The sequence below is a fragment of the Nomascus leucogenys genome, chromosome 7b, assembly GCF_006542625.1.
Source record: "Nomascus leucogenys isolate Asia chromosome 7b, Asia_NLE_v1, whole genome shotgun sequence".
Classification (NCBI taxonomy): domain Eukaryota; kingdom Metazoa; phylum Chordata; class Mammalia; order Primates; family Hylobatidae; genus Nomascus; species Nomascus leucogenys.
Genome location: NC_044387.1, coordinates 71,492,447 through 71,512,727, shown reverse-complemented (window position 1 = coordinate 71,512,727; position 20,281 = coordinate 71,492,447). Strand labels below are relative to the sequence as shown.

Genomic DNA, 20,281 nt, shown 5'->3' with positions numbered 1-20,281 from the left:
TTGCTAAATTGCCCTCTAAAAATTTGTACCAGTTTATACTCTAGATTTGCATGAAAGCATCTGTTTAGACTGTTTTTAAGAAGTTAAAATTGATCAAAATGACTTTGTTTTAAAAATGAAAAGATTAGAAGTTATTTGCTGCAATATTCTTTTGTCAGTGTTCTTCCTATCTTTATAAATGGGGATTGTACTACCAACCTTTAGAATTGCTCTTAATTATGTCAGTAATGCTTGATTTTACCATTATATCTGTTACCTATACCATTGTTGTACATCAGAGTCTCTATAAAAGATCTCATGAATGTGGTGGCAATCATTTTGACTTACGCTAATTGATAATACATATGGGAAGATCCACCTGTTTTTAAAGATATATCTTATTTATCAAAGGTTGGTAACTTAATCAGAAGTTAACATCATATTTAGCTGGTATTTTCATATGAAAACAGACACTGAAAAAGATGCATTTGCTTAAAAATAAAGTCAGCTGCTAAACATTGCCTAACAGTTTAAAAAGTCTAAATTTTACAGGTTATACAGTTTTAATATATAGATTAAAAAGATAATATTAACATCTGGATGTGTTGTGTTTATCTTTTATCTACCAATTAGTAAATTTGAGTGCCAATTAAGTTGAAAGTAATGGCAAAAGAAATGTTATAGTCATTAGCTCACAAGTATCTTTAACTAGTAGTTTATAGAAGTGCTTTCCAACATTACAAACAGCTATAGATTAGCTATCAAATGATTGTGAAGATTAATGACTAGTCTTTTAGCTGGGTAATTTAGAACAATATCTGGCAATTAATTGGAAATTATCAGTTTTAAAGTCACAAATATCTTAAGGAAAACAGCATCCAAAAAGATAATACTGATAATTGTTCAATTGCAATTTAGCTTTTAGACCGTTGGATAAATTAAATTAAGGGCAAATTTAAAAACCAAATGACTTTAGAATTTTAAAAGCATTTCAGATTCTGAAGGTAAATGCTTTTCTATCTGTGGTTTTATACTGTATTAATCAAGTATGAAACGAGAATAAATACCTTTTCAGATATTTGAGATCTCAAAACATTTATATACATCCTTTCTTAAGAAGGCACTGCAGGATATTGGACAAAAGGAGAGAATAATACAAAGAGAAAGAAACGAAATACAAGAAACAAGAGACAACATAGAAGAGAGATGAAGGGGACCTCCAGGACTGTAGAAAGGGAGATCCCAATAGCAGCTAACATCATATTTAGCTGGTATTTTCATATGAAAACAGACACTGAAAAAGTAGGCAGATGACAGTCCATCTGGACTGGAGCAGTTTCACTCAGGAGAGGTGGACCTGTATTCTTATTAGGAGTACTTAGCTTGCTTGCCTTCATCATATGCTGATTAAATTCCTGTTTTCCCATCTAATGTGAATCACCTGAAGATTCTCACGTCACTCCACAAAGACATGCTGTGTTTCGACCTACTTCTTAGGGTAGAGGTTCACCATGGTGAGCTTAGAATTGAAAAATATAAAGTATTTCATGCCAATACACTCTACCTGGCACACACCACCTCTGATAGATTCTCCAGTTCTCTTGACCTCTGTGTTTCCTGTATTTCCTAATGACTTGCCTATGAGACTTCCCAGGAATGGCTTTACATATTCTCTCAAATAAGCTGAAGCCCTGCTGCAACTCACAGATTCTGTGTATCTTGTCTTTTCTTGGGAGCCTCAGGTGTGGCAGTATTGCTCTTTAAAATACAATTGGCTAGTTTTGTGTTAGACTTAGTTTTTTAAACTAAACATAATGGGTATGTTTAGTATATAGATAGTAAAACTATCTTTTAAAATTATCTCCCAAAGCTCTGTCCTCCAGGTAAAACTGTTTATAAACAGTGAACAATAGAAATACCAGGATAGTGATTTTTTTCTGATTGTAGTGGAGAAATAGGGAGTACAGTTTGGGCAGGGCACATAGGGAAATTGTGAGGTACTGGTAATGTTTTACTTCTTGACATGGGTGGTAGGTATGTGAGATTAAAAAAAATTGTTTCTTAACCTGTACATATAAATTACATATACTCATGTTTATTGATCCATTGTATAATACAAATTCTAAAAACCTTTAATATAAATAAAATCAAAGCAAATGATTATTGAAAACTAAAGTCATTCTGTAACACAGGCTATTGTAGAAATAAATGGCCTATTTTCAAAATGACCGTGAGGTTGGTAATATGTAACTTGCTTTCTTTTGACAATGATAATTGTTTATTGGTGCAAAAATGCTCTCTGTAAAGTCAGTTTTCCAAAAAGTAGGCTAACTAGTCTTTTTTTTTTTTTTTTTTTGAGACAGAGTCTCACTCTGTCACCCAGGGTGGAGTGCAGTGGTGCTATTTTGGCTCACTGCGGCCTCTGCCTCCTGGGTTGGGTTCAAGCAATTTTCCTGCCTCAGCTTCCTGAGTAGCTGGGATTACAGGTGTGTGCCACCACGCCCAGCTAATGTTTGTGTTTTTAGTAGAGACAATGTTTCGCCATGTTGGCCAGGCTGGTCTCAAACTCCTGACCTCAGGTAATCTGCCCACCTTGGACTCCTAAAGTGCTGGGATTACAGGCATGAGCCACTGTGCCCAGCCACTGATCTTTTAAAAAGGGAAATCAGATTGTCTTCCCTACACTCTTAATTCTCAAATGGCTCTCTCAGAATAAAATACAGTCTTTAACACAGTCTATAATGTTCTACAATCATAATCTAGCTCGTGGCCACATCTTTGACCTCATTTTCTTTAGTTCTCAGTTTATTGCTTTATTGTTATTCATCATACATACCAAGCTTATTTCAGCTCCAAGGCCTGTGCATTTGTTCTTCTCTGCCTGAAACTCTTTTCTTTTTACGTGGCTTGCTCTCTCTTTTATTCTTGCCTTTGTTCAAATAGAACAGAGAGGCCTACCGCAGTTACACTAGTAAATACACCTTCTCACCTAGACTTTCATCACAGTTCTTCACTGTGTACTTCCCCCTTCCTTCGAAGCTCTTATTACTATTTGACATTATCTTACATATTTGTGTGTTTATTTTCTGACACCTTCTTTAGAATATAAGCTCCATGAAGTCAGGAACAATGTGTTCATCACACAATGCCTGGCCTGCTACCGATGTTCAGTAAATTTTTGTTGAATGAATATGAGGAATTGGTCAATTAAAATACAGAGCCTATGTCAAATAAAATATTGGCATTGTGAATGTAAAAGAAATTGATATTTTGTTAATGTGATTATGTCATTTTACTGTTTAGTGAGGAATACATGCATTTATTGTTGAAATATTATAAAAAGATTTCTAAGTTTTAGAATTAAGAACATAGTTACAATTAGGAAAAATACAAATATTCCCAGGAAAGTATTATTCCCTGAGCATTTTTATTTTTAGGTTATCACATGGCATGAATGTTCTGTATATGTCATGAGTAAAGGCGAGTTAATATCGATAGAAGGAAATTTTTGCATTGAGAGTCATTTTTACTTTTGTTTGCTTTTCATCTGTGTGTATACTCTTGTGATTCAATAAGGCCTATTGATTTTTGTGTATAAAAAAATCAGTTTTTCTTCCTTGATTGTCCTACCATCCTCTTATACTATGGCTCAATAAAGATTTATTGAATGAATGTTCAATTTACTCTATATAATAATGTAGATTACAGAAACAAACACTTTCGGGATTAATAAACTATAATTAGGCTTATACTTTCTGCATGTGTTATAGTTTTTTCTGGCATTTTTGTTGCAAGGGGTGATAGGGGTTACCACTGAAACACCGATGGAAATCACATGCTGGCAGCTATAAGATAATTCTTAGATTTTAAAAATTCTAAATCTGTGACATTAACAAGTACAGCACTCTCTTTAAAAAAATTTTTTACTTTTTCAGTTTTTTTCCATTTGGGTAAAAGGCAAAACATGATATGGGAATGTTCACGGTGCCTAATATATAGTAGTCACTCAGATATAAATGGAATGAATGGATGTATGAATGGATCAATGGAAGCATTCAGACTATTTTCGACCAGTTCAAACTTTGGAAATTATGGTTAACCTTTGGGGGAAGGGCTGGATCTTTTTTCTCCCATTGCTAAAAGAATTTGTATTCATTAGCTTAGTGAGATAATGGTTTTGTAGCTTAATAGGTATCTGTAGAGCTACTGTAATGGTGAGCATAATTAATTGATATTTTTAATCTCTCTTGCGGACAAGTCCTGGGGAAATTGGTATTCATAGCAGTTGAAACAAGTGTTATCCAGTGTATAAAGCACTTCCCAATGGTACATACTTAAATTCTGGTACAAGTTATGGTGGCCTTTTCCTATACATGTTTAATAATAGGCTAAATAATTATGTTCTTCTTGTAGTTTCATGCTGTTACTTGTTAATATTAAAATTGGCTGTGGTTTTTAATGAATATTTAGATTTCTGTGATTGACTTCATTTATCATTCTACTAAAATAAAATATAGGAAAATTAAGTTTTATTGTATTATATAAACTATGTATTTGAAAATTATTTAATTTTATATTTTGTATTCTGTGTTCATTTCTCATGCATATTTTAACTGATTGTACATTTTTCACCTAGGTCACTTTTGAAATACACAAAGAAAACCTTGCCAATATGTTTAGGGAACAGCAAGGAAAAGTTGATGAAGAAATAGGGCTGTCTTCTTCAACTTCAGTTCAAGCAGCCTCTGGCATTAGAAGAGATGTTAATGTTTCAGTAGGATCCCAGCAACCAGATATGAAGGATTCTCCTGTCTATCCTCATTTCACCACAAATGGTAATGAAAATTCAAGTATAGAGAAGACAGGTTCACTAGAATCTGCATCTAATATTGAACTGCAAACTACTAATACATCTTATGAAGAAATGAAAGCTGAGCAAGAAAATCAGGAGTTACCAGATGAAGGCACTTTGGAAGAAACACTGACAAATGAGACAAGGAATGCAGGTGATTTAGAAGTATCTTCCGACATAATAGAAGCTGTGACTATTTCCTCTAATTCTTTTATAACAACTGGCAAAGATTCAATGACTGTCAGTGAAGTAACTGCTTCTATAAGTTCTCCTTCAGAAGAGGATGCTTCAGAGATGCCAGAATTCTTGGATAAGTTTATAGTAGAGGAAGAGGAAGACGATGATTATGTGGAACTGAAAGTAGAAGGCAGTCCTACTGAGGAAGCTAATCTACCCACAGAGCTCCAAGGTAACAGTTTGTCTCCAGCTGCATCTGAAGCCAATGAAAAACTGGACATGTTTGATAATGATCACAAATTAATACTTCAAGAAGGAAAACCTGTTACTGAAAAGCAAACTGATACTGAAACTCAAGATTCTAAAGATTCCGGAATTCAGACTATGACAGCATCAGGGTCTTCAGCTATGTCACCAGAAACTACTGTTTCCCAAATAGCTGTAGAATCAGACCTTGGTCAGATGCTGGAGGAAGGGAAGAAAGCAACTAACCTCACTAGAGAAACCAAATTAATTAGTGATTGTCATGGTAGTGTCTCTGAGGCTTCTTCGTCTGAGCAAAAGATTGCGAAGTTGGATGTTTCCAATGTTGCTACAGATACTGAGAGGCTGGAGTTGAAGGCCAGTCCCAACGTGGAAGCACCTCAACCTCATCGACATGTGCTTGAGGTGATTTTATATATTGTCTTATTCAAGTGTTTTTGCACTGAGTTAAAAAAGAGCAAGTGTATGTACTTAAATTTTATTTTATTTTGAATTTGGTTCACATGCTATTCACAACTAAATAAATGCAATGAATGTGAAGATTTTATTTCAGATCGTTAGCACAGTGTTTGGCAGTTAATGTGAGTTCATTAAATGACAGTTTTTGTTACTATTTTTACCATAGCATCACCAAAAGTTACCACTTTGAAGGATTGGTGTAATTTTAGTTTATTAAACAAATATTGGAAACACTTGTATTTTACCTTTTATTTGACTAACCCAATCTTAGTCCGTTAGTTTTCCAACAAATTCTAGGGCTACCTACCTGCCAGTGTATAATTTTAGTTACCAAGCATGTGATTTAAAATTGTATTATGAAGTCTATAAGAGAGAGGAGCCTTTGTGAGATCTAGAGACACAGCCTTCTCCTCTGTCCATATCTCAGAGTGACCCATGAGACAATGCTTGGTAGCATGTTGTCATTTTCCACTTTATTCAATTCTTATCCTCTATCCCACCCTCCTTTTTTTTGTTTTTGTTGGTTGGTTCTTCATTATGTTGTGTCTGTTTTTATTCTTCATTCTAGCCACTTCATAATCCAGATGCCACTTAGATTCTAAATACTGCCTTTCTTTTAGGCTAAGGCTAAAAACTAAGAACTGTTACTTGATTCCTTTATAAAATGCTACATAGTGGTAATACTTAACATGGTTCCAAATTAATTACTTTTAAATTGTGGTAGTTTTGCACTTTTGATAGCTTTGCTTTCATGTACTAAAATATTAATGTTATTACTCATTGATAATTTTTCTCTAATTTGGTTCTTACAGTGTCTTAAAAATGTGTTAGATGAATTGCGTAGAAGCTACTAGATTATTTACTTTGCTAAAGCCTCCTGCTGAAGTTGAACCTATTTTATTACTTTTTAAATTTCTGTATTAGATATCAAGGCAACATGAGCAGCCAGGGCAAGGAATAGCACCAGATGCAGTTAATGGACAAAGGAGGGATTCCAGATCTACTATGTTTCGTATTCCTGAGTTCAACTGGTCTCAGATGCATCAACGTTTGCTCACTGATCTATTATTTTCAATAGAAACAGATATACAGATGTGGAGAAGGTTTGTCTATATGTTTATTATGGAAGATGTGTATAAACCTAGTCTTTATTTTCAAAGAAATCCATAGAAACACTTTGTAATTAATTTCAGACATTTGGTTAAAAAGTAGAATAGAAATTATTCTATGGTAGGGTTTTACTGAATTAACTTTTATTCTCCATTATAAGAATGGAATCCTTATCTGGATTACAAAAATGTGAAAAGCAGAGGTTTCTGTTTTAAAAAAATCTGTAGTAGATTTCCTGTAGCAATTTTATGGCATGGAATTCACCAGAAGGTAGGTTTATCAAGTTGGTTTAGTACTAGAAGTATTAAAAAATAATTGGTATAGGCTGGGCACAGTTTCTCATGCGTGTAATCCTATCACTTTGGGAGGCCGATGCGGGCAGATCATAAGGTCAGGAGATCGAGACTATCCTGGCTAACACGGTGAAACCCTGTCTGTACTAAAAATACAAAAAAATTAGCTGGGAGTACTGGCGGGTGTCTGTAGTCCCAGCTACTTGGGAGGTTGAGGCAGGAGAATGGTGTGAACCTGGGAGGCGGAGCTTGCAGTGAGCCGAGATCACGCCACTGCACTCCAGCCTGGGCGATAGAGCAAGACTCTGTCTCAAAAAAAAAAAAAAAAAATTGGTATAACATTATCAATATTTCCAATGTATTTTTAGCATTATAAAAATCTGTGTACTTCAAATTATCCTCCATTGTATGATTTATGATTTTAAAGTGACCTAATTTGTTTGTTTTTATTTGTGTAAGATTCTTGTTGTGTTTAAAAGCATTTTATAGGCATTACAGAAGAAAATTCATTTTTAATAGCACATTTACCACTATTCATAATTTTTGTCACATGATTTCTTAGTTTTGTTCCCAGTAAGGATAATTTTCTTCAACTTTTTATATCCAGTGTAAAATGAATAGTATTTATGTTTCAGCACTGAAGGAGGGCATGCATAGTAACTACTGATATGGAATGGTCTGTTTCTTCTGAAGAAGTATACACCCTCCAAATGCCTGCTGCATCATCTTCCTTCAGTTTTCAAGATGAAGCAAAAGCACCTTCTTATCTTCCCTCCCCTCAAGTAGGCAAACTGTGATTTCCTTTCTTTAGCTTTATCAGTAAACATCATTTATCTTTGGACAGCCATTCAACAAAGACAGTTATGGACTTCGTGAATAGCAGTGATAATGTCATCTTTGTACACAACACAATTCATCTCATCTCTCAAGTGATGGACAATATGGTCATGGCTTGTGGGGGTATACTGCCATTGCTTTCAGCTGCTACATCGGCTACAGTAAGGACTTAATTACTATATAAAATTGGTGTGAAAACATGAGTGTTATGCAACTTTATTGACTAAAACTTAAATGTGGTGGTTACTATGCATCATAGGTGCTATAAATAAAAAACAATAGGCTCTTTTACTTGAGAGGACCTTAGAACCTGTTCTAGTAATGAAAGAACTAAAAAGAATGTTGATTCCCTAAGTATGAGTCAGCTAGTGAAGAATATGGTTCATGGTGTTTCACCTGTATGTTTCTGTTGCTCCTCCTCATCCCCCGCCCTTTTTAGGTGAAATAATAAGTATAAATCACTCTGTGTTACTAGGTTTCTGAAAGTCTGACTTCTTATGCAATTTATAAATTTTAGGACTATATCTGGTAAAATATTTTTTCAGAATATATATATATAAATGTCAAACTTTATTCTTTACAGCATGAACTGGAAAATATTGAACCTACTCAAGGCCTTTCAATAGAAGCCTCTGTGACATTTTTGCAGAGGCTAATTAGCCTTGTGGATGTGCTTATATTTGCAAGTTCTCTTGGCTTTACTGAAATTGAAGCTGAAAAAAGTATGTCATCTGGAGGAATTTTGCGGCAGTGTCTCCGACTAGGTGAGCTGCTAAAAACCATTGGGAATTTACTAAAAAATATTTTCAGTAATTCAGAGATGACATTGAAAATTATCCATCTTCTGTTGGTGAGAAAATATGTGTTAGCTAATTTGTCATATGGTTACTTTTTAATGTACATAGTAGTAGTTGGTAAGTTGGATGGGCAAGAAGGAGGATGTATTTTGAAAAATTTACTAAGGTGAGTTTGGTCAGGAATTTCCACTCTCCCCTATCCTTTTTTTTTTCTTTTTTCAACCTGAAATGGTGATTCTGCTTTGTTGCCACGGCTGGTGTCAAAATCCTGGGCTCAAGTGATCCCGCTTCCTCATCCTTCCTAGTAGCTGGAATTAGAGGTGCTCCCCTATCTCTTTTTGCTCTAAAGTAGTGCTTCTGAAATTTTAAGGAGATACATAAACTTAAGGTGATTAAAAAACACAAGGTGATTCATAAATTTGATGATCTTGTTAAAATGCAGATTAGATTATATATAGGTCTAGGCTGGCGCGGTGGCTCACACCTGTAATCCCAGCTCTTTGGGAGGCCAAAGTGGGTGGATCCCCTAAGGTCAGGAGTTCGAGACCAGCCTGGCCAACGTGGCGAAACCCCGTCTTTACTAAAAATACAAAAACTAACCAGGTGTGGTGGTGCACACTTGTAATCCCAGCTACTTGGGAGGCTGAGGCAGCAGAATCACTTCAACCTGGAAGTTGGAGATTGCAGTGAGCCAAGATCGCACCACTGCACTGCAGCCTGGGCAATTGAGCAGGACTCTGTCTCCAAAAAAAGGGTTATAGAGGTCTAGGGTGAGGCCTAAAATTGACTACCAAGTCCCAGGTGATGTTGATGCTGCTTCTCTTACAAACACACTTGAATAACAATGTTCTAAACTAGCATCATTCAAGTACAGCCTTTATTCAAAAAAGCTCTGGTAATTTGTTAACGCGGTTAATAAAATCATGAAATCTCTGTTCTCCTGGAAACACTTCTTCCCTAAGTAAAAGTAAAAACACATGAAAGGACTTTTTAGCGTTAACTGGACTTCTTAAGTGAAGCAAAAAACAAAACAAAAAAAACCCTTTTTTTTGCATAATTTTCCTTCTATATAGTTGTAAATATCGAGACTTTGTTAAATGATTTGATTATTAAGTGAAGAGAAAGTGGTGAGGAGAGAAGGCACAAGAAATGGAAGCAAACCATTAGGAGCCATGGTCATATGAAGAGATAAAGCACCTATGAAAACATAACATGGAAGTGGAAAATGTAGTTTCCACTAAATATGAAAATGTAGTTTCCACTAAATATGAAAAAATGACATATTGTTTCATATTTAGTAAGAATGTCTGTTACATAAACTAATGTATACCTGTGCTTTTCGCCACAAGTATAATTTTTACTCAAAATGCTATTCAAAGTATTTGATAGTATTTAGTTTAAATGTAAAATTCCAAGTATTTTATATTTAATAATCAATGGTATATCCTGCTATTCTAAATAACTTGGAATAACAATTCATAGACAGTTGTTTTAAAATTTAAGAGACATTCTAATTGTGAGCATAACAAAATAAAAGTTATCATTTATTGACTATTGTCATTTGTCATTGTTGATTTTCACGGTGACAATGTTGTCCTTTTTATTCATGAGGAAATTGAAGATAAAAGAAATTGGGAAACTTATCTGTAGCTAAAAAGCTATAATTGGTGAAGGTAGAATTTGAATACTATACTTTTGTCTAACTAGTGCTCCTACTCTTTCCATTGTAGTATACTTCTTTAATCTGTTAGTATTATAATTAAAATATTTAGACTTTATTGCTTTATGTGTGCCATTTTCAAAGCCTTTTCACTGTCCTAGAAAGAGTACATTTCTAGAAGTAAAAGTGCAAGGCTATACTAGCAAAACCTTACTCAAGAATCATCAGATTCAGAGGCTAGGGAAATACTCTATATTCCTAGTTTTTCATAGCCACAGAAAAGAATTAAGAGATAATTCAATCTACCCCAGTACCATCTGTTCTTATATATGGAAATGAGACTTAAAAAATGACTTGTCCAAGATCATTTAATAGAGTATGGTAAGCAAAGTAACAGTCCAAATGTGTGATATCGTTTTTTTTATTGTATTTGTATAAATTTATGGGGTACAAGTGCAATTTTGTTACATACATGAATTGCTTAGTGGTGAAGTTAGGGCTTTTAGGGTATCCATCACATGAATAACATACATTGTACCATTAAGTAATTTCTCATCATCAAACCCCCCTCACCCCCTCATCCTTCTGAGTTCTGAGTCTCCATTTTCTTTCTCTTTTTTTTTGGAGTTGGATTCTTGCTCTGTTGCCAGGCTGGAGTGCAGTGGCAAGATCTTGGCTCACTGCAACCTCTGCCCTCTGGGTTCAAGCGATTGCCCTATCTCAGCCTCCTGAGTAGCTGGGACTACAGGTGTGCCCCACTACACCCAGCTAATTCTTTGCATTTTTAGTAGAGACGGGGTTTCACCATGTTGGCCAGGATGGTCTCAATCTCCTGACCTCGTGATCCACCCGCCTCGGCCTCCCAAAGTGCTGGGATTACACGTGTGAGCCCCCACGCCTTGCCTGAGTCTCCATTTTCAATCATTACACACTCTACTTCCATGTGTACACACTATTTAGCTCCCACTTATAAGTGAGAACATACAGTATTTGTCTTTCTGTGTCTGACTTGTTTCACTTAAGGTAATGATCTCCAGTTCCATCTATATTGCTGCAAAAGACATGATTTCTTTTTTATGGCTGAGTATTATTTCATTGCATATATATACCACATTTTCTTTATCTAGTTATCTGTTGATGGACACTGGTGTCCTCATTCTTGTTGTTTCCTGAGGTTGGGGTTAGAAGTTAGGATGACAGCAATAAGAGTAACTGATTGAAACCAGGAAATGAGGTGTGATTTTTAACTTTGTAATACAGACTCAAATTTGATTTTATGCAACTTGTGAAAAAGTTTGTATGAAAAGTATTTCCTGGGTCTGATAGCAAATTTGACAAAGTAAAATATTTCTTGGGTCTGATAGCAAATTTGACAAAGTTGTATTCCATATTCTCTCTTCCCTCCCCTTGTTCCCTCCTTCCTGTCTTTCAACTTTTATTGCTTTCTTTGGGCACCTTTCAGAACACTTTCTTTCTAAATGCTCATGCCTGCTAGCCATGTGATAGGCCAGTGATTCTTTGTGAAGTCCCCACTTAAGTTTGCTATTTTGTTGCTAATTTGCTCTCCCTCCTTTGCTCAGTTCAAGTACCTTGAGTGCTACAGATTTGGAGGGAATTTAGATGATTACATGGTATCAAGCAATTCATAGTGAAGGGTACATAATGTAATTCATCATTTAAAATCCAAAATTAATCTCTAAGTAATCTGCCTGATTTGTGGGAGGCTTAGGTAATTTTAGACTGTGTATTAATCAAATTCCCTTTCCTGTCTCCCATTTTCTAAGCAGTTTTAATGAAAGCTAGTAAATGCTGGACCCTATAAAGCTTCTTAGAAAAGCTATATCCTCTATTAGTCTCAATTAATATCATGCTGTAATGATGCAATATAAGAAAAATATCAAAGTTTCCAGTTTAATTTACTTTAGTGATGGTAATAGAAGATTGTTACCTCGACTAGTTAATGGTAATGTACTTTGTTCCCTGTTTTCTTCCATTTCTTTTCTTCCCTATCCTTTTAACTAAAGATTGTCCCAGCTAGCTTAGTTGAGATCTAAGAAACAGTAGCCTATTGTTAAGATTCCTGAACTGATTTCCTTTCAGCAAACCCTAAGAGTTTAGACCACTAGGACGTACTGCCTCCCTAAATCTTAACTGGGCCACAGCGTGGAAGCTAACAATATGCGACAACCAACACTAGGTGATAAAGTCTAGGGACATTTTAGGAATAAACTGAGTATCGTCTGTTTTGAATAAAATCTTATGTAAATCATATTTTGTAGTTGATGTTTTTCACTTCCGTAATCTTAAATATTAACTTTTCTTTCCCTATTCTTTCCTTAAAATAAATTACAGTTTGTGCAGTGGCAGTAAGGAATTGCTTGGAGTGTCAACAGCATTCACAACTGAAAACTAGGGGAGATAAAGCCTTGAAACCAATGCATAGCCTTATTCCTTTAGGGAAGTCTGCAGCGAAGGTAAGTATACAGATTAATTAATTTTCAAAAAGCATACTCCTATTTTACAATTAAGATTTTTATTTGTTCATTTCAACATAAAGTTAAATAAATCTGGCAGAGATTAAAATAGTTACTTTAGGCCTGGATATAACATTCAAATATTTGTGTTTAAATATACAATAAAGATTTGTTTATACTTGTCTGCTTTTCCCAATGTTTACTTTGATTGTTTCTGTGATGCCTTTTCCTTCAAATATGTCTTTTTTTCCTGCATGCCGTCTTTCTTCACCTCTCTCCCCAACCCCTCAAAGAAGAAAGAAGCATACACGCAAAAAAAGTGGGGAAAGGAATGCTATAGCTTTGCTTTTCTGGTTCTTGGAATACTGTGTTTATTTTTAAAGAGTATCTGTGTAATGTGTATATGTGTATATATATATATACAATTTTTTTTTTTAATCTTAAATAGAGCCCAGTGGACATCGTGACTGGCGGTATATCTCCAGTAAGAGATCTTGACAGGCTTCTACAGGACATGGATATTAATCGGCTTAGGGCAGTTGTTTTCAGAGACATAGTAAGTTACAATATTTCTTTCACATACTCTTTTAACTGATGCATATTTCCTCTTAGGCCTAAAGTATTGAGATTAAAAATTCTTTGTGATATCAAATAGTGGAGCAGAGATAGAAAGGTCTAGAAACGACTTCTTTTGACAATGATTTTAGAAACATAGAATATTAGAAAAGATAGTTTATATAAAGGGAGCTAGTAGATCAGTGTAATGATATTAAAAGGAATAATGCATTATTACATAGTAAGCAGTCTAAGTGCTATACATGTATTAATTAAGTCCAACAACTTATTGAGCTGTACTATTGTAATTTCCATTTTATGGATGAATAATCTGAGGCATATAAAGCTTGAGTAACATCTCCAAGCTAACGTTGATAAAACAATGATAAAATCAGGATTCAAACCCAGCAGTCTTAATTCTAAAATTGATGCTGTGAATGTAATAAAATGTTCAACTTCTGAATGGTATATTATTTTACTGAATATTGGATATTTTTTCCTCAAAGGTACACTAATGTGATAAAAAGGTGCATGATGAAATGTGGCTTTCAGTTTGGTGTTTCTAATTTTTTAAAGATGAAAAACAGTTTTGTTTCAGCTGATTTTGATAGAAAACATTGCTAATTCTTATGTAGACAATTTAAAGTCATATAGAAAGTATAAAGATGAAAGTAAAAATAATTGTAATTGCACTCATCAGCATTTGGAATATTATCATTAGTAAATATTTGTTGAACACTTACTATATATTTTACATGTATATTTCTTATAAACTTTCTAACCTCAATTTTTCTTTTTCCCCTCCCTTTTTTTCAATAGTTTGGTTCTCTTTAGTTCTGGACTAGGTTTTTATACACATGTAGAATTTGGAGTATTATCACTACTTAATAGTATTGAATACTTACTGTGTATTAAATATAATACTGGATGCTGTTATCAGGGGTCCCCAACCCCCAGACCACTGACCTGCACTTAGGCTCTACAGCAGGAGGTGAGGTGAGCAAAGGGTGAGGAGTGAAGCCAAGCTCCGCCTCCTGGTCAGATCGGCAGGAACATTAGATTCTCATAGGAGCACGAACCCTATTGTGAACTGTGCATGCAATGGATCTTGGTTGCGTGCTCCTTATGAAAATCTAATTATAAATGTAATGCACTTGAATCATCTTGAAACCATACCCCCTACCCCTACCCCGCCTCTTACCCCCTACAAGTCCATTGAAAAATTGTCTTCTATGAAACCAGTCCCTTGTGCCAAAAAGGTTGGGGACTGCTGCTGTATATGTATGTTTAATTCTCACAATAATTCTATGAGGGAGTTAGCAATATTTAAGTAATGTGCTTAAGATTATACAATTAGTAAGAGGTGAAAGTGAGTTTAGGACTTGGGGAATTTGATTCTTGAAATTTTGATCTTAACTAAAAGGCTATACTACCTTCTTAGATCTCAGTTTCTAGTAGCTATTATTATTCCTTTAATTAAGAAGCCATCAACTTTTTTTTCTCCCTGGAATCCTTTGAATATGGTCAATTTGAGGACCAAATGTTGCTGTTTTCTCCTCTGTTCACTTTTTTTCCATTGGGCAGGTTCTGAGTCTATTGTCCATAACTTTATATTTCCTAAAATGATCTTTAAAAATCTAGAATAGAATTAGCCACATGTGGTAGCACACGCCTCTAGTCCTAGCTACTTGGGAGGCTGAGGTGGGGAGGATCGCTTGAGCCTAGGAGGTCAAGGTTACCGTGAGCTATGATTGTGTCACTACACTCCAGCCTATGTGACACAGCGAGACCCTGTCTCATAAACAAACAAACAAACTAGAATAGATGATGTTACTCTTTTTCTTTCAGGATTCTCTAGTAGCATCTTTTAGTGGTTAAATGAAATCCGAACTCTTCACAGTGCCTCTGGATGATCTGGCTCTTGTAGAACCTTCTAACCAGTTATTATATTACAAATATTCTGCAAACAGAATTAGAATATCTCTTTTACTATATGATCACTGAAAGTCATAAATAATTTTAAGTATTTTGTAATTATAAAAGTTATATAATCACCTTATAGGAGTTTTAGGAAAAAGAAAACACTATATTTTACATGCTAGAGTTTAGCCTCTTTAGGGAACAAAAGGAACCTATGATGAAAAAGGAAATCACCGGGCGGGTGCGGTGGCTCACACCTGTAATCCCAGCACTTTGGGAGGCTGAGGCAGGTGGATCACAAGGCCAGGAGATCGAGACCATCCTGGCTAATATGGTGAAACCCAATCTCTACTAAAAATACAAAAACAAAATTAGCCGGGCGTGGTTGTGGGTGCCTGTAGTCCCAGCTACTTGGGAGGCCGAGGGGGGAGAATGGTGTGAACTTGGGAGGCGGAGCTTGCAGTGAGCTGAGATCACACCACTGCACTCCAGCCTGGGCGACAGAGCGAGACTCCATCTCAAAAAATAAAATAAAAAAATTAAAAAAATAAAAACAAAAAAAAGGGAAATGACCTAAGATCGAGGACATAAAGAAATTTCTACCTTGAGGTTAAGAGCTAAGGTTTTTAATCACCCTAATCTGAGTTCAGATTTGCTTTTTTACATACTATCTATCCTTAAGTAAGTTGCTTCTCTAAGCCTTATCTTGTTCAAGTTTGCTAATAAAAATATGTATGAAATACATAGCACAGTGCCTGGTCTATGGTAAGTATTCAATAAATGACAGCTACAATGGAAAGCAAATCTATTTCAGGAGTTAGGATTTAAATGTAAAAGATTTATGGGATATTTTTTATTTGAGGCCAAAAATCAGGCATATACTGTAAACTTCATGTGGTAGTTAGTAAACATTGAACATATTAATGGGCTAAATAAGGATTTAGATTGGCATAACTAATTTATAACAGTCTAAGAAGGACAAGTAAATTATTTGCTTGCATTTTGAATATTAATATCATTAGTAGCAGTTATTATAACAGATGGCAGAATTGTGTGGCAGAAGAACATGGACATGTCTAGAGAAAAGGGGTGGTTTATAAAAAAGACAAATGTACCTTTGTTTTTTCCAATAGACTAAGAAGTCATTACACGTGAACCTGCAAAATATCATAGATTTTGTCAGATCACGGATCACAAATATGTCAAAGAATTGCATCAAGTGGATATGTTCAAATTGAGCGTATCTTCTATTTTTCTGAAATTGATTATATCCAAAATTTTTGACATTAACAATTAGTCTCATTTTTACCGTTGGTTTCTATTTACAGGCATGCCTCATTTTATTGTGCTTTGCTATTGCATGTTGCTGATTACTGGATTTTTTACAAATTGATGGTTTTTGGCAACCCTGTGTTGAGTTAGTCTATCCGTGCCATTTATCCAACAGCATGTACTTTATGCCTTTATGTCATATATTGGTAATTCTTACAATATTTCAAACCTTTTTCATTATTATTATCTGTTATGGTGATCTGTCATCAGTGATCTTTGGTATTACTACTGTAAGTGTCTTGGGGCACCACAAACCACACCCATTTAAGACAGTGAACTTAATAAATGTTTGTGCTACGAACTGGCCATTCCTGTCTCTCCCCATCTCCTTGGTGGGGGGGCATTCCCCTGTCTCTCTATTCCCTGAAACACAACAATATTGAAATGAGGCCAATAATAGCCCTACAGTGACCTCTAAGGGTTCAAGAGAAAGGAAAAGTTGCATGTCTCTCACTTTAAAAAAAAGCTAGAAATGATTAAGCTTAGTGAAGATGATATATCAAAAGCTGATAAAGGCCAAAAGCTGGGCTTCTTGTGCCAAACATTTAGCCAAGTTGTGAAGGCAAATGCAAAGTTCTTAAAGGAAATTAAAAGTAAACGATTACTCCAGTGAGCAAATGACTGATAAGAAGTAAAATAGCTTTATACTTTTGAGTTGAAGAAAGTTTTAGTGGTCTGTATAAAAGATCCAACCAGCCACACTATTTACTTAGGCCAAAGCCTATTTCAGATAAGGCTCTAACGCTCTTCAATTCTGTAAAGGCTGAGAGAAGTGAGGAAGCTGCAGAAGAAAAGTGAAGCTAGCAGAGGTTGGTTCATAAAGTTTAAGAAAAGAAGCTGTGTCCATAACAGAAAAGTACAAGGTGAAGCAATAAGTTTAGAAGAGCTAGCTATGAAATTGATGAAGGTGGCTACACTAAGCAAAAGATTTTCAATGTGGACAAAACACCTTTTTTTTTTTTTAATACTTAAAGTTCTAGGGTACATGTGCACAACGTGCAGGTTTGTTACATATGTATAAATGTGCCATGTTGGTGTGCTGCACCCATTAACTTGTCATTTACATTAGGTATATCTCCTAATGCTGTCCCTCTCCTCTACCCCTGCCCCATGACAGGCCCCAGTGTGTGATGTTCCCCTTCCTGTGTCCAAGTGTTCTCATTGTTCAATTCCCACCTATGAGTGAGAAGATGCAGTGTTTGGTTTTTTGTCCTTGTGATAGTTTGCTGAGAATGATTGTTTCCAGCTTCATCCATATCCCTACAAAGGACATGAACTCATCCTTTTTTATGGCTGCATAGTATTCCATGGTGTATATGTGCCACATTTTCTTAATCCAGTCTATCATTGATGGACATTTGGATTGGTTCCAAGTCTTTGCTATTGAGAATAGTGCTGCAATGAACATACGTGTGCGTGTGTCTTTATAGCAGCATGATTTATAATCCTTTGGGTATATACCCAGTAATGGGATGGCTGGGTCAAATGGTATTTCTGGTTCTATATCCCTGAGGAATCGCCACACTGGCTTCACAATGGTTGAACTAGTTTACAGTCCCACCAACACTGTAAAAGTGTTCCTGTTTCTCCACATCCTCTCTAGCACCTGTTGTTTCCTGACTTTTTAATGATTGCCATTTGAACTGGTGTGAGATGGTATCTCATTGTGGTCTTGATTTGTATTTCTCTGATGGCCAGTGATGATGAGCATTTTTTCATGTGTCTGTTGGCTGCATAAATGTCTTCTTTTGAGAAGTGTCTGTTCATCTCCTTCGCCCACTTTTTGTTGGGGTTGTTTTTTTCTTGTAAATTTGTTTAAGTTCTTTGTAGATTCTGGATATTAGCCCTTTGTCAGATGAGTAGATAGCAAAAATTTTCTCCCATTCTGTAGGTCGCCTGTTCACTCTGATGATAGTTTTTTTTTTTGCTGTGCAGAAGCTCTTTAGTTTAATTAGATCCCATTTGAAAATTCTAAAAATTAGAGCACCTGTCCCCCTCCAAAGGAGTGCAGCTCCTTGCCAGCAATGGAACAAATCTGGACAGAGAATGACTTTGACGAGTTGAGAGAAGAAAGCTTCAGATGATCAATCTTCTCTGAGCTAAAGGAGGAAGTTCGAACCCATCCCAAAGAAGCTATAAAAATGTTGAAAAATGATTAGACAAATGGCTAACTATAATAAGCAGCGTAGAGAAGTCCTTAAATGACCTGATGAAGCTGAAAACCATGGGAAGAGTACTACGTGACGAATGCACAAGCTTCAGTAGCCAATTCGATCAACTGGAAGAAAGGGTATCAGTGATTGAAGATCAAATGAATGAAATGAAGTGAGAAGAGAAGTTTAGAGACAAAAGAGTAAAAAGAAATGAACAAAGCCTCCAAGAAATATGGGACTATGTGAAAAGACCAAATCCACGTCTGATTGGTATACCTGAAAGTGATGGGGAGAGTGGAACCAAGTTGGAAAACACTCTGCAGGATATTATCCAGGAGAACTTCCCCAATCTAGCAAGGCAGGCCAATATTCAAATTCAGGAAATACAGAGAACACCACAAAGATACTCCTTGAGAAGAGCAACTCCAAGAAACATAATTGTGAAATTCACCAAAGTTGAAATGAAGGAAAAAATGTTAAGGGCAGCCAGAGAGAAAGGTCGAGTTACCCACAAAGGGAAGCTCATCAGACTAAGAGCAGATCTCTTGGCAGAAACTCTACAAGCCAGAAGAGAGTGGGGGCCAATATTCAACATTCTTAAAGAAACGAATTTTCAGTCCAGAATTTCATATCCAGCCAAACTAAGCTTCATAAGTGAAGGAGAAATAAAATCCTTTACAGACAAGCAAATGCTGAGAGATTTTGTCACCACCAGGCCTGCCCTACAAGAGCTCCTGAAGGAAGCACTAAACATCGAAAAGAACAACTGGTACCAGCCACTGCAAAAACATGCCAAATTGTAAAGACCGTCGATGCTAGGAAGAAACTGCATGAACTAATGAGCAAAATAACCAGCTAACATCACAATGACAGGATCAAATTCACACATAACAATATTAACCTTAAATGTAAATGGGCTAAATGGTCCAATTAAAAGACACAGACTGGCAAATTGGATAAAGAGTCAAGACCCATCAGTGTGCTGTATTCAGGAGACCCATCTCACGTGCAGAGACACATAGGCTTAAAATAAAGGGATGGAGGAAGATCTACCAAGCAAATGGAAAACAAAAAAAGGCAGGGGTCGCAATCCTAGTCTCTGATAAAACAGACTTTAAACCAACAAAGATCAAAAAAGTCAAAGAAGGCCATTACATAATGGTAAAGGGATCAATTCAACGAGAAGAGCTAACTATCCTAAATATATATGCACCCAATACAGGAGCACCCAGATTCATAAAGCAAGTCCCTAGAGACCTACAAAGAGACTTAGACTCCCACACAATAATAATGGGAGACTTTAACACCCCACTGTCAACATTAGATCAATGAGACAGAAAATTGACAAGGATATCCAAGAATTGCACTCAGCTCTGCAATAAGTGGACCTAGTAGACATCTACAGAACTCTCCACCCCA

The 20,281-nt window shown here is 35.7% G+C and overlaps 1 protein-coding gene across 3 annotated transcripts in view; it reads left to right on the top strand.

Moving 5' to 3' along the window:
* LRBA (LPS responsive beige-like anchor protein) overlaps positions 1 to 20,281 on the top strand; it is a 765,281-nt gene that overhangs the window by 163,411 nt on the left and 581,589 nt on the right. For all 3 annotated transcript variants that reach the window (XM_030816230.1, XM_030816232.1, XM_030816231.1), the window contains exons 23-28: positions 4,616 to 5,677; positions 6,656 to 6,834; positions 7,979 to 8,132; positions 8,555 to 8,735; positions 12,781 to 12,902; positions 13,351 to 13,458. In XM_030816230.1, the coding sequence (XP_030672090.1) occupies positions 4,616 to 5,677; positions 6,656 to 6,834; positions 7,979 to 8,132; positions 8,555 to 8,735; positions 12,781 to 12,902; positions 13,351 to 13,458 (1,806 nt within the window). The remainder of the gene's footprint in view (positions 1 to 4,615; positions 5,678 to 6,655; positions 6,835 to 7,978; positions 8,133 to 8,554; positions 8,736 to 12,780; positions 12,903 to 13,350; positions 13,459 to 20,281) is intronic.